Raw genomic sequence first — 12,496 nt, 5'->3', positions numbered from 1 at the left:
CGTCTCAGTGTGTTAGATCAACATTTTTCCTTTGTATTTCCATCATCAAGTTGTTGTTCAAGCCAGATGGTTAAGTGTTTTGTTTGTGTTTTGTTTGAACAAAGGAATCAGCTCCGCCGAGTGTGTATCTATGAGAGGAAGTGAAGCCACCGTGTTTCACAGCGAGTCTCTCCCGATGCTGCCAGACACACTTGTCATGCCATATTGTGCGCTGCCAGGTATTTTTCCTGCTCTCTATAACTTTCCCATCCCACTCCTGCCTAATCAGTTTTAATTGACTTTAATTAGCATCTAGTAATTAATTTTGTTTTCTACAATTTATTTGTGTGACTGATCCCAGTGGGTGGTCTTGTTCAGCTCGTTAGGGCCAATTAGCTGCAATTAACAAACACTAATGACGTGCCTCTTTTCATTCCAAAACAAACAGTGCACACCCTGCCAGATTCCAGCACTGCAAAGAGGCCTTTTTGGTGTGAGGAGGGTGGGGCTTCGCTGAGACACACGTTTACTCATCAAGGAGGTCCAACTTGTGTGTTTTGTGTGGAATAAGTTTCTCACTTTAGCTTTTATTATTATTTTTTTTTATTGTCATCACATGCGATATCTCCAAGTAGGTTTCCAAACACAATGGAGCTAAGAGAGATTTAGTTGGATCTGGGTTTTTTGTGTGCTGTGATTTTCTTATACCCTGATGTCTTATCAGACACTGATTAAAAAGAGCTGAGCAAGCTTGAATGTGAAACCCCACTATAAGATCTCTTATCCAGAGCAGAGAAAAGGCTACTAATAACATGCATATCGTCTTTCTTAGGATTAAAAAAAAATACCTGGTTTATTCTGCTGTGAAGAAATACGAAAAGATTTCAAGCAACAGCTCCTTTTTTTTCTTTTTCAACATTGTTCAACTTTTCTTCTTTATCAAACAAGTCTGATCAGTTGAGCATTATGATAACGCATTCTTAAAATGAATGTGAAAAACTGTTCTTCCTGCAATGAGACAGACAACTGATATTTCTGTCAGTCTCATAAATGAATGAATGGATATATAAATAAATTGATGAAAGAGTGCAGTCTAATTAAAATTTCTGAATAATCAACAGCCTTATCTTTTATTTATTTTTTTTTATTTTTTTTTTTTTAAAGGCTAAATTTCAGAGTTGCTGTCTGTGGTGCATGATTGGCAGGGGACATATTGATATAAATAATAAGAGTAATATTGACTTTGTGTATTAATTCCAAAAACTATTAAGTTGACAATCAAATTCCTGTGTTAATTCAAAATGTTGTACTTTGTTTTAAGCTGTGTTTTCAGTGTGTTTCATGACTATTATGTTCAAATATTTGAGTTTAGAGTGAATCAACATCTCTTTATCCAACTAACAAGGTTCTAATCAATCATCTTTAATGGACGTAAACAGATTAAAACAATAGAATGTTGTAATTGAAATACTTTTAGGCAGAAAATGGGACTGGAGATCCTGGAACAAATGTTATTCTGCAATCTGTTTCTGCGCCAAAATGATCAACACGAAAGTGATATAAACAAAACAAAACAACAAAAAACATTTTAAAATATCAAGGAAAAGCTATAACTATCTTATCTGTTTTCTGTTTTTAACTCAAAAAAACATTTCGCATTTGGGCTTTTTAATTTCCCCACAGTTCCCCCTGCTGCCTGCCGGGACCTGCAGCTATCGGAGTCGAACAGAGCTGGGAGCCTGGGAGGGGGAAGTGCGCTATCTGTGTCCCCATGTGCACCAACATGATCCGATAAGATCTATAAGAGACGGCCTATCGCCTCAGATTATAACCATTAGTGAATCTCGTCCTTTCAGAGAAATGAAGAATAATGCCAGACCACAACATTAATCTATCTGTCCTCTCCTAGGCTGAAGGGACAACAGACCTGCTGATCATCAGTCAGCTGCCACCACTTCCAGGCTCTTTTCCAAGGAGAGCATATTCATGACATCATCATTGACTCTCAGGATGAAATTATTATTGTTTCTAAAACTAACATTTACATGAACAAAAATAATAATAATGTTTCTAAAACTAGAGTTCCCTCAGCCAGAAGAAAAGCTATAAAATCGAAGTTTACGAGTATTATTTTTAAAACAGACTACTGGATTTTATTTAACTAGTAGTGCGTGTGTACATAGCAAGAACTTATTTGTGAAAATAGCAGGCTACTGAAATAGTCATAAGGTGGCACGTGAACTGTTTTCCTGACAATCACAGCTAAACTTTAGGATTAAGAAGCTGCTTATTAGCAACTCTGACTGTAGGATTATCTTTAAACAATTAAAGATGATGCAAACGTTTTGAATTTGTTATAACGAGCTGACATGTGAACAGCTTACCGGACAATTAGCCACAGCTAACTTGTGCTGTTTATTGGAAATGACTGTCTCAAGGTTGACAAGTTTAAGTTTAGCATTAGCGCTATTGCTAAGGCTGGTTACAAACTTAGATTTCTACCCCAACACACAAACGTTCACAACCAAAAAAAAAAAAAAAACTAATAAGTTTTATTAACTTTTTACTATTTTTTTTTATTCATAACACCTCCCACGTAAACATATTAACCTTACTTTGCTCACTTTGCTCTCTTGGACACTCAATGAATTAAGCTAACACCTGGCTAAATAAACATCTGCTCGATTTAGGCGAGAAGTATTCAAAAATGAAGTAGGTTATGTTTTTTTTTTAATCTTTTAATAAACATTATATTTACAAACTAATATATATATATATATATTTACTAAAATGTCAAATATTTGAAAATAATAAAAATTTATTTTTATAGTGTAACTCATCTAGACTTATTTTTTTATTTTTTTTTTTTATTTTACTTTATTTTTAAGACTACGGGCAATTTTGTAGTATTATGACTATGTTTTTATTTGTTGTAATGAAGTGTTGGGGTGAAACAAAAACAGAAATCACTCCTCATAGGTTTCTCGCGGTGATGACGTAGGCTGTTCCTTTTTAGGCAATAGGCTGAGCGGCACAAGGTGAGCTCATTACAGCCTTCCTCTCAGGCTCAGGGCTCATCAGAGAAAAAGCGGAGCACAAACGACGAGGCAAAGCGCTCCGACTGCTGCTCAACATTATTTATCTCGTCTACAGACGACACTGGGGATATCTTGTCACCTTTTATCAGTATTGTTTTTAATTCAACCTCTTCCCTGTGTTTTTCGATACAATGGCAAACACTGGAAGATCCTGCCGGGCCCACTTTGATTCACAATAAACAATTTGATCACAGAAATGCTTCTTTATACGTGATGCAAACCATGTTTCGTTTGGAGCCGATGTCTGGATGTGGATTACAGGAGCCCCGCAAACGGATGGTGATGTAGCCTGGTCTTTCAGAGCAGCTTGGACCCAGTGGATTTCCCTGATCCGACATCAGAACACTCGGACGATCGAAGATTGTTGCGGGAGGAGTGCGGGGGGTGTCGGGAGGACACAACTAGTGAAATTCTAATCAGCTGGACCGGGACAATGCTACACTGTGCCGACTGTGAGAAACCTATTCTGGACAGGTTCCTGCTCAAAGTTTTGGACAGACCGTGGCACATCAAGTGTGTCCAGTGCTGCGAATGCAAATGTAGTCTGACAGAGAAGTGCTTCTCTAGGGATGGGAGACTGTATTGTAAGAATGACTTCTTTAGGTAAGCCTCCTCCAACACGTTGATTTCTTCAATTCAAGAAGAAGGAAAGGCATTTTTTTTCTTTTGTTTTACTTTTTTTTTAGATTTATTTAGATTTATTATTTTTTTAGATAAACTGAAACATTAGACAATTGAGAATTTCCCCCAATAAACTAAAAAAAGTGAAAAGTTGATTAAATGGATAAGTGATTGGAAAATACTGGATCACAATGTTTTATACTTTTTTCAGCATTTATTATTATTATTATTATTATTATTATTATTATTATTATTATTATTATTATTTGTTTGAATGTTGTTTTCTGATAAGAATCGAGTGGAAATTTTAATAAACATTGGGCCTGACAATTATTGTGCTCATATAACTAAATGCAACTAAATATAGTTTTACCATATTGTTGGAAAAACTAAGGCTATTTGAGCTTTCGGTTATGATTATTAAAAATGTTTATTTATATATTCATATTTATTGATGAAGTTAGTCTACTGAAACTTTGTCCTGTTTTTTTTTCCCTTCTTCCTTTTTTTTCATGATTATTATTTATTCCCTTATCTTTCCTGAACAGGAGATTTGGGACCAAGTGTGGAGGTTGCTCACAGGGGATTTTGCCCAGTGATCTTGTCCGCAGGGCCAAAAGCAAGGTGTTTCACCTCAACTGTTTCACCTGCATGATGTGTAACAAGCAGCTGTCCACCGGAGAGGAGCTGTACATCCTGGACGAGTTCAAGTTTGTCTGCAAGGAGGACTACCAGAACAACAACGGGAAGGACACGATCCTCCTGTCAGGTGAACTCATCGAATCGAACCTTATTGTTTTTTGTTTGTTTGTTTGTTTTTGATGAATATAATTTTGTTATAAATATTTTACTGCCCAATCCATATCCACTCCTATAACTGTTCCCTTTCCGGACAGTCACGACGTGCAGCGACCCGAGCCTCTCACCGGACTCGCAGGACCCGCAGGACGACGGGAAGGACTCGGAGGGCGGACACGCGTCCGACAAGGAGGCGTGCGGCAACGACAACGACGAGCAGAGCGCCGTCGGCAAGCGGCGCGGGCCCCGGACCACCATCAAGGCCAAGCAGCTGGAGACGCTGAAGGCTGCATTCGCTGCCACGCCGAAGCCCACCAGGCACATCCGGGAGCAGCTGTCCCGGGAGACCGGCCTCAACATGAGGGTGATCCAGGTGAGGAGGCGGCCATGCTCTCGGGATAACAGCAGGAATCATTAAATAAATAAATAAATAAATAAATAAATAAAGTTGTCTAAAAACCCAGAGTTTGGTGTGACAAAGTTCGGAAGAGTATTTGGGTTCAAACTAGATTAAACATCATAGTGCTGGCCTTTATTTGTTTTTTTGTTTGTTGTTGTTTTTTTTTATTATTATTATTATTTCTGCATTCTGCAGCTTTTCCTTTATTTCGTCCCCCCTCCCCCCCAATCAAAATACTTCACAATATTCTTGGCTTATCTCTTTCTCTCCAACACTCATAAAACAAACTGTTAGAATTCAACCAATAAGATCCGAGAAGCAATTTGCATATTTTAATTGGCATAGTTTTCTAAGAAATACATACACGTCTGAGTTGCGATTATGTAAGCTTGTGATCAAATAAACAAGCAAATGAATAATAATTATTTAGATTTTGGCTGTTCTTCACTATTTAAAAGAAACCAAAAATAAGAATTGGTTTGTGATTAAGGCTTAAATGTTACTGAAGTGAAGGTTTGAAATCTATCCACTGATGTTACAGTCAATGACAAGAGCTGCTAAGAATCCCAGCTTGTAAGTCTGACTTTATGCAAAGTCACACAAACGTCATTATTCTTGTTTCTATCAAAATAACTTTTTTAAGTCTGATGGCAGTCATTAGTTTTTATGGAACTCTTATATCCATTCATAATACCATTCATATTAACACATCACACTGTATATTTCTTTCTCTCTTTTTTTTCTGTTTTTTTTACAGTTTTTAATATCAATCATTCAAATTGTAAAAATAATATTAATAAACCAGTTATAATTAGTTGATATTATAATGCCTAAATTCTACCAAGGTTTACTAAATAGTTAAAGAAGAGTGTTCCTGAAGTCTGTTGTTTAATTTGTTCTGTGTTGTTTTCAACAGATATCAGTGAGAACGGCATATTTATGCATTATAGTGAATTTTATCCACTCCATAAAGTCAGATAACTGCTATGAGACGTGGCTGAGACATTACATTTGTTGGAACACAATTCTCATCAAGCTTTAGCTTGTTTAGTGACAGCGCTGAAGTTGATCTCAAACTTGTTAGCAAGCTTGACCTCCTAGCTGTTGGGCTGGGTTTGTTTATTTTTCAAAAACCAGATAAACAAAATCATCACAATAATTAGTTAGAGCTGAGCAGCCTCGGTTCAGTAAAATAATATTTTTTAAATTGTTCAACTTCCAAAGCTTCTGTTCAGAAACATCAATAAAACAAATAAAATGTGTCCACATTTTTACAGTAAGTTGTATTAGTGAAATTCTTCTTCATCAGTCTCTAATGGACCTTCACACAACAAATGAGAAATTGTTGACTGAGCCAAAATCTCAACCTAAACTCTAATCTAAATGTGACTTATATATATATATATATATAAGTTGCAAATTACACTTTATTTAACATTACCTTTTGTAATTAACTTGCTTGGATAACATTTAAGCAGTTGTTGAATGGCTAATATTTAAAAGCCTCAAGAATGCGAGTTTTCACCAACAAGAAAAGAAACCTGCATGTTTTTTTCTACTACCTCCTCATTTAATATTTTCTGTTTTGTTTTGTCTGTTATTTTAAGATTTCACAATAGATTCTTGATATCAAATGAAACAGCCATTTCGTTTGATATCAATGAAAGAGTATCTACCTATTTTATTCATTCTTCTATATTCTCTAATTAAAAGTGTTCGTTCGTGTCTCCTTGAGGTTTGGTTCCAAAACCGGAGGTCCAAAGAGCGACGCATGAAGCAGCTGAGCGCGCTGAGCGCACGGAGACACGTGTTTTTCCGGAGTCCGAGGAGAATGAGATCTCTAGGAGAGAGACTGGAACCAGGAGAGCTTGGCCATTTCTCTTATTATGGAGGTCAGATGCTCGACGGAATCATTTATTTGATAAAACGTCATAAGTTTAATTTAAAAAAAAAAAACGTTTCCAAATTGTTTCTTTCTCTGTGTTTTGACGCGACCCATGCGCTAATCCCACCTCTCCCAAACGCAGATTATCCGAGCGAATACTACGGCCCAGGTGGGAATTACGAATACTTCCAAGGCCCCCCTTCGTCCCAGGCTCAGACCCCCGCAGACTTGGGCTTTGTGCCCTCGACTGTCCCCGCCGGCACCCCGTTAGGAGCCATGGACCACCACCAACACGCAGGAGTGGGGCAGCACCACTGCGGCGCAGACGTGCAGTGCTTCTCGGACGGCGCGTCGCACCACCCCGCGGACTCGCCCAGCCCGGAGCCCAGCGGGCCCGGCTCCATTCACAGCATCTCCAGCGAGATGTGCGGGCCCGGCACGCCGTTCACGGCCGTGTCTCTCAGCGACAATGGATACACAAACCAGCTGTCACAGCCGTCCTCGGAACTGAGTGAAGGCACCGCCTGGTAATCCAGTTAAAACAAAGCACACTTTATTTATTTATTTATTTATTATTTATTTATTAAGGCACTTTCTTTCTTTTTCTTTTTTTGGGGGGGGAGGGGGAGTGAGAGGGGGAAACAAGACACATATTAAAAAGTTTAAATGTGAACGTCTGCCAGCATTTCTCAAGTTCCAGGCCTCACAGACCAAGCAATAAGCAAAAGCAACTACAGGGAACTTTAGTTAGTTTCAGAAGTTGGGCAGCAACAGTCACCATAAAAGCAATCTCGAAATTCAACCTTATCAAAATTCAGTTTTACCAAGTCAGTCTGGCGGTTTTAAAGGACACCCAAAGGGTGTCGGGTGAGACTGGCTGAACCTACAAAACCTGCGACAAACCTTCAAATCCATGTTCAAATAAATAAATGTGATATTTGTTTTGAGAGGAAGATGTGAAGCGCTTCTATTCCCTTTGTTTACATTGCACTTTGTCTTCAGTTGATGGATAAAGAAGTTTTAGAATATTATTTTACATGACCATCTTGGAGTCTTTTGCAGCACTGTCTACTCTGAGATGTACTTGTCTGAGATTCTGACATGAACATGCATGATGTACTGTATATGTTTTATACAAACTGATTCACAGAACTTTGTCTCTTTGTATTGATGTACAATAGGATTTTATCATTTAGTGACAAATCACAAACTATGACTGTGACGTCCAATAGATCAATACAGTACGTCTCTCAGGACTGTGATCAGATTTGGTTTTTTTGTAACGTCTTTACATGTCTGCCTTCAGAATGATATCTTTGTAAGTCTGATGATTTTATATTGGTGAAGAACGATGATTTGGCTTGGACATGAGTCCAGCTGTAAGTGGAGTTATGAAGAAATATTGTAGCCTACCTACAGAACAGTAAATGGTTTTCTGAAAGCTCTGCTTGCTCGAGTGTCTGATTTCAGTGAAATGTTGTCTTTCGGTCGGAGAAACAGATTAAGACTGACATGGATCCGGTCCTGCACTTCTAGCCATTTCAGCGCATACAGTTTCAACAAACTGTCTAAAAAACAAACAAGTAAGCAATTAAAAGAGGCTTTTTTTAAAAAATTGATTAAAATAAAAACAGCTGGATTTCATGGACTTCTTTTGTACAACCACAAGTTTCCCCTACTACTGGACTAGCTTATTCCTTATTGATTATATGTAAAAAGTTTGCAAGCTATTAGTCAATTTGAGCACCACAATAATTGGCATTAATTTTATCATAAAGATGTATAAGGTCATGTCATATTTTGATGATATGACACATTAATACTCTTGGGATAGCCCAATTCATGTAGGGTTAGGGTTAGTGTTAGCCCTAACGCTTCATACTGAAACTACTATGGTACTGGAACTGGTCAAAATCTCTAATCTGTCTTTGATTATACAATGTTAGCTGTTTTCACAATTCTAAGAAGATTTTGTTTTCTCCAACAATTAAATTGCTAAAATTCCTATACTTCTGTTTGGTACCTCACTGTACCGAACAGAAAAAAAATAATCCTTTTTGATTGTACTTAGTGGTTAAAATACCAACGGTTATGCTTGGTGATGAATAATTTTAAATTCGCCATCTTGTTCTCTGATGTGAACTGAAGTCATGAATATTAATATATAGTGCTATTTTACTATTTGTTATTCGATCTTGTCGCAAAGGTTCAGTGAAGTCTAATCACGTTGTGGAGGTCTGTAAAGAATGATTCGTCTTTACAAGACGGTAAGAAAATAAGTAAAATTTCATTTATGCAACACCTTTTAAGATACAAAAGCAAACAATGCATAAACCCACATGAGGCATTAAGAAAAAGCAGATTTAAAAAAGATATTTTAGTCTAGCTTCTAACTCAATAAAATGATGTGCAGTTTTTTTGTCCCAATGTTTGGTTGAAATTACATAAGACCAAGTGTCTGAAACCCAAAAAGGATCTCAGCATCTGTGGATGTATTTCAAGGCAACAAATCAAACAAACTGTTTTCTTGTGTGACATAATTTCATAGACAAAATAAATCAGTCAAGACATCAGGAAGAGAACTGTGGATCTCCACAAGACTGGAGTACAATTTTCCTAAGATGTTTTCAAACAGATATATGTAAAAGTCAAGAGTACGAGAATATTCAGTACCGTACTCTTCAGCAAGGAGAGATCTTCTAAGTTCTAAGGTTAGTGTTTGTTTTTTTATTTTTTGGAGTGAAAACAAACTACAACGTTGGCAAGAAGTGGTAAGAGAGTGGCTTTGCCACTGTGAAATAACTTGAAAAGAAGAAGCCATCATTACTAAAGCAACATAAAAAAGCAGATTACCATTTGCAAATACACACAAGGGTAAATTCCTTCCCTTTGGGAGACATTCCCTGTGCTCTAATTGAACTAAAATTTAAGTGTTTGGCCATAATGACCAATTGGTACAATGAGGGAAGCTTGTAAGCCTTAAAACACCATCCCAACAGCATTCATCACATTGTGTGGGTCCTTTGCTGCAAAAGAGACTAGTGCACTTCACAAAATAACACGGAAACATTATTCAGATTATTCAGATTCCTGTCTGATGTCACAACATCAGACAGGAAGTTCTAGCTTGTAGTTTCCGTATGGACTGAAATCTTAAGCAAAACACCAAATTTGGTTGACATTTCGGAGTGCCCGTTTCAAAGACATGATCTCACTTCCATGAGAAAAAGTCTGGGCAGAGCTGAAAAGATGCGTGAGAGCAAGGAAGCCTGCAGACCTGGCTCAGTTTTTACTAGAGCTACTTTTGTAGAAGGATACCCACAATGCCGGAATCCTTAGTTTGCGGGCGTAACCGGTTTCTTGAAGACGGCACAATGGAGCAAGTCATAGCGGAATAATTCCTTCTCTGTAATTGGAGCCAGATCCTTTTCATTCCTTAATCTAAATCTTACTTCAACTTATATTTGGCCTTTTTTGTTGTGACTGTTTCCCTTTAATTTTTTCCTTTTTTTTTTTACACAATCCAATCCAGTTCAACTCCGTCTACACTTCTTGCCCTAGGCTCGGCCAGCCACTTTCTGCATGAAAATCATTCACATGTACAATTTTATAATCAATGCCCACAGTAATAGGATTCCTCTGGCCACGGGCAATTAATACAGTTTTCCCTTCTAGCCCCCCCTCCCGCCCCTTTCTCCCTCCCCGCCCTTCCTTGTGCAGATCTCAAAGCTATGAGACATTGGCTTCTGCTCATTTACATATTTATTGCATTGGACTCAAATCTGGCGAGTGATTGATGTGGAGCCTGCCTCCTGAATTTTTAGCGGCCTATTATTATGAGAGACATGGAGGGGGGGCCGCGGCACGTCAGTGTACTCCTGATTAAAGTTGAAGAGGACAGAATTATGTGTTCCCCACCTACTGTCTCTTCTGCTGGTGTTTAATCTGCGAGACCTGGGAGCAGATTTCAGCCACAAATGCTGACTAGCCACTCGCTGAGGGAAAAAGCAGCCTTGCTTTGGCTTGTTAAGATTCCCATCACTTGGTATTTATTTTTATTTTTAGGGATGTTTGGGACGCTTGCTCCACCTTATGTTGATGAGATTGTGATTTTTCCACGGCAGCGATGTGAACTGACACACAGATCCCAGTTTTGCCCGACAGATAACGTGATTGCAAGCATTGTCACCGCTAATCCATGAAATTAGCAATTTATGCCCTTTCTTCTTATAGGTTTGCCTTAAGCAGCAAACAGAGAGAGATCCCTCACATCTACATAAAACCAGTTCTCTGAAACATTTGCGGCTTCATTAGATGTTTTTTTTTTTTCTACTTTTATCAAATGAATCACCTAGCTATAAGACAAAGACAACCCAGGGAGAGACTATGCTTTTCTCATTTGCACCCAAGCATGTACTTGTTTATGTTTATGTGTATGTGTGTGGGGGGAAGCTATTCTGCTACATTGTGTGTAATGGGGTGAAAGAGCAGGACGAAGGTGCAGGAATCTGGGTTGTAGCCCACACCTCCCTCTGCTATTCTGTCACTTTAGCACAGTTTCCCCGACCTGAAGAGGATGACGTCCATCTTATTCACCGGCCCAAACGTTTATGGGAGCAATTATTTACACAGTGGACACATGAAATATTCAGGCAACATTTATGTTTCATTGTCCAAACAGAAGTTAATTTTATTGGGATTTTACACAAAGTGGTGCATGATAAAGTAGAATAAAACTGATAGGTGATGTTTTGCAGTTAAAAAAAATAAAATAAAATAAAATGTGTGCGTTTTGTACACAGAACCTCTGAGCTGATCATTTGTGGAACCAGCTGTTACTTTCATTCTGTTACCCTGCAACCTTGGATGGCTGAGGGTAATGTAAAAGATGATCTTCCCTCAACATGTGATGCTGTGGTATGAGAAAGACGAGACACACACGTTGAGCTTCCTTCACATTCAACCGGCAGATTTATTCGTCTTCTGTGTTATAAACACACTTCATATACAACATACTTCAAATATCGCATACTTCAAGTATCACATACTTCAAGTATCACATACTTCAGGTAGAGAACCATTAACTTCATTACATCAGAGATTACTTCAATATATCTTTAAACCAAACAATCATTCTTTTAACATGTTCTATTTAGCATTATGAATTCTATATTTTTACAAAATTAATTCACAAATAGCTTTTACTTCTCTAAACCATATTAATTTTGTAGTTAGTGCTTTAAATTCAATACCATGTCTTCTTTTCTGAGACCTTTTGTATTTAACTATCAAAATAAAATATAAAAATTATGTGAACATTTAAGCATTTTAGCTTTTAACAACATCCACTGTTTCAGTAGAACAATAATATTTTACATCTTGCATAGACAACTATTCTCTCAATATCAAACTGAAAAAGGCGCAATGCTTCTTTAATACTATGCCTCGGTAGCCAGTTTCACACAAAGATATAGTTTATCAAGGTTTTCAACATACCCATAAAACCAATCACATAAAATAAAATAAAGAAACCAGAACATTGTCCTTTGAGTGAGAACTCTCTCAAAAAGTGCAAAATACAAGTTCAAATGAACTCCGCTGACCTTCAGCTAGCTCACACACACACACACACACACACACACACACACACACACACACACACACACACACACACACACACAGACGCCCTCTCGCATTATCTTTAACCACCCTACA

The 12,496-nt window shown here is 37.8% G+C and overlaps 1 protein-coding gene across 1 annotated transcript; it reads left to right on the top strand.

Annotated features, from left to right (window-relative positions):
• Positions 1–2,928: 2,928 nt before the first annotated feature.
• Positions 2,929–8,226, top strand: LOC103134007 (LIM/homeobox protein Lhx1-like). Its single transcript, XM_007546048.2, has 5 exons — positions 2,929–3,680; positions 4,247–4,467; positions 4,595–4,869; positions 6,632–6,788; positions 6,924–8,226. The coding sequence occupies exons 1-5, from the start codon at positions 3,511–3,513 to the stop codon at positions 7,310–7,312; spliced, it is 1,212 nt and encodes a 403-aa protein (XP_007546110.1). The 5' UTR covers positions 2,929–3,510; the 3' UTR covers positions 7,313–8,226.
• Positions 8,227–12,496: the final 4,270 nt, after the last annotated feature.

Source organism: Poecilia formosa, unplaced genomic scaffold (assembly GCF_000485575.1).
Source record: "Poecilia formosa unplaced genomic scaffold, Poecilia_formosa-5.1.2 Scaffold14, whole genome shotgun sequence".
Taxonomy (NCBI): Eukaryota; Metazoa; Chordata; class Actinopteri; order Cyprinodontiformes; family Poeciliidae; genus Poecilia; species Poecilia formosa.
Note: the sequence above shows the minus strand (reverse complement) of the source record. Positions and strands in the feature narration are given on the sequence as shown.

Excerpts from the sequence above, each read along its gene's own strand:
- LOC103134007 (XM_007546048.2), top strand. The coding sequence starts at position 3,511 with ATGCTACACTGTGCCGACTGTGAGAAACCTATTCTGGACAGGTTCCTG. Across the intron at positions 4,468-4,594 it reads GGACACGATCCTCCTGTCAG|TCACGACGTGCAGCGACCCG; the intron begins GTGAACTCATCG and ends CTTTCCGGACAG. Across the intron at positions 6,789-6,923 it reads CCATTTCTCTTATTATGGAG|ATTATCCGAGCGAATACTAC; the intron begins GTCAGATGCTCG and ends TCCCAAACGCAG.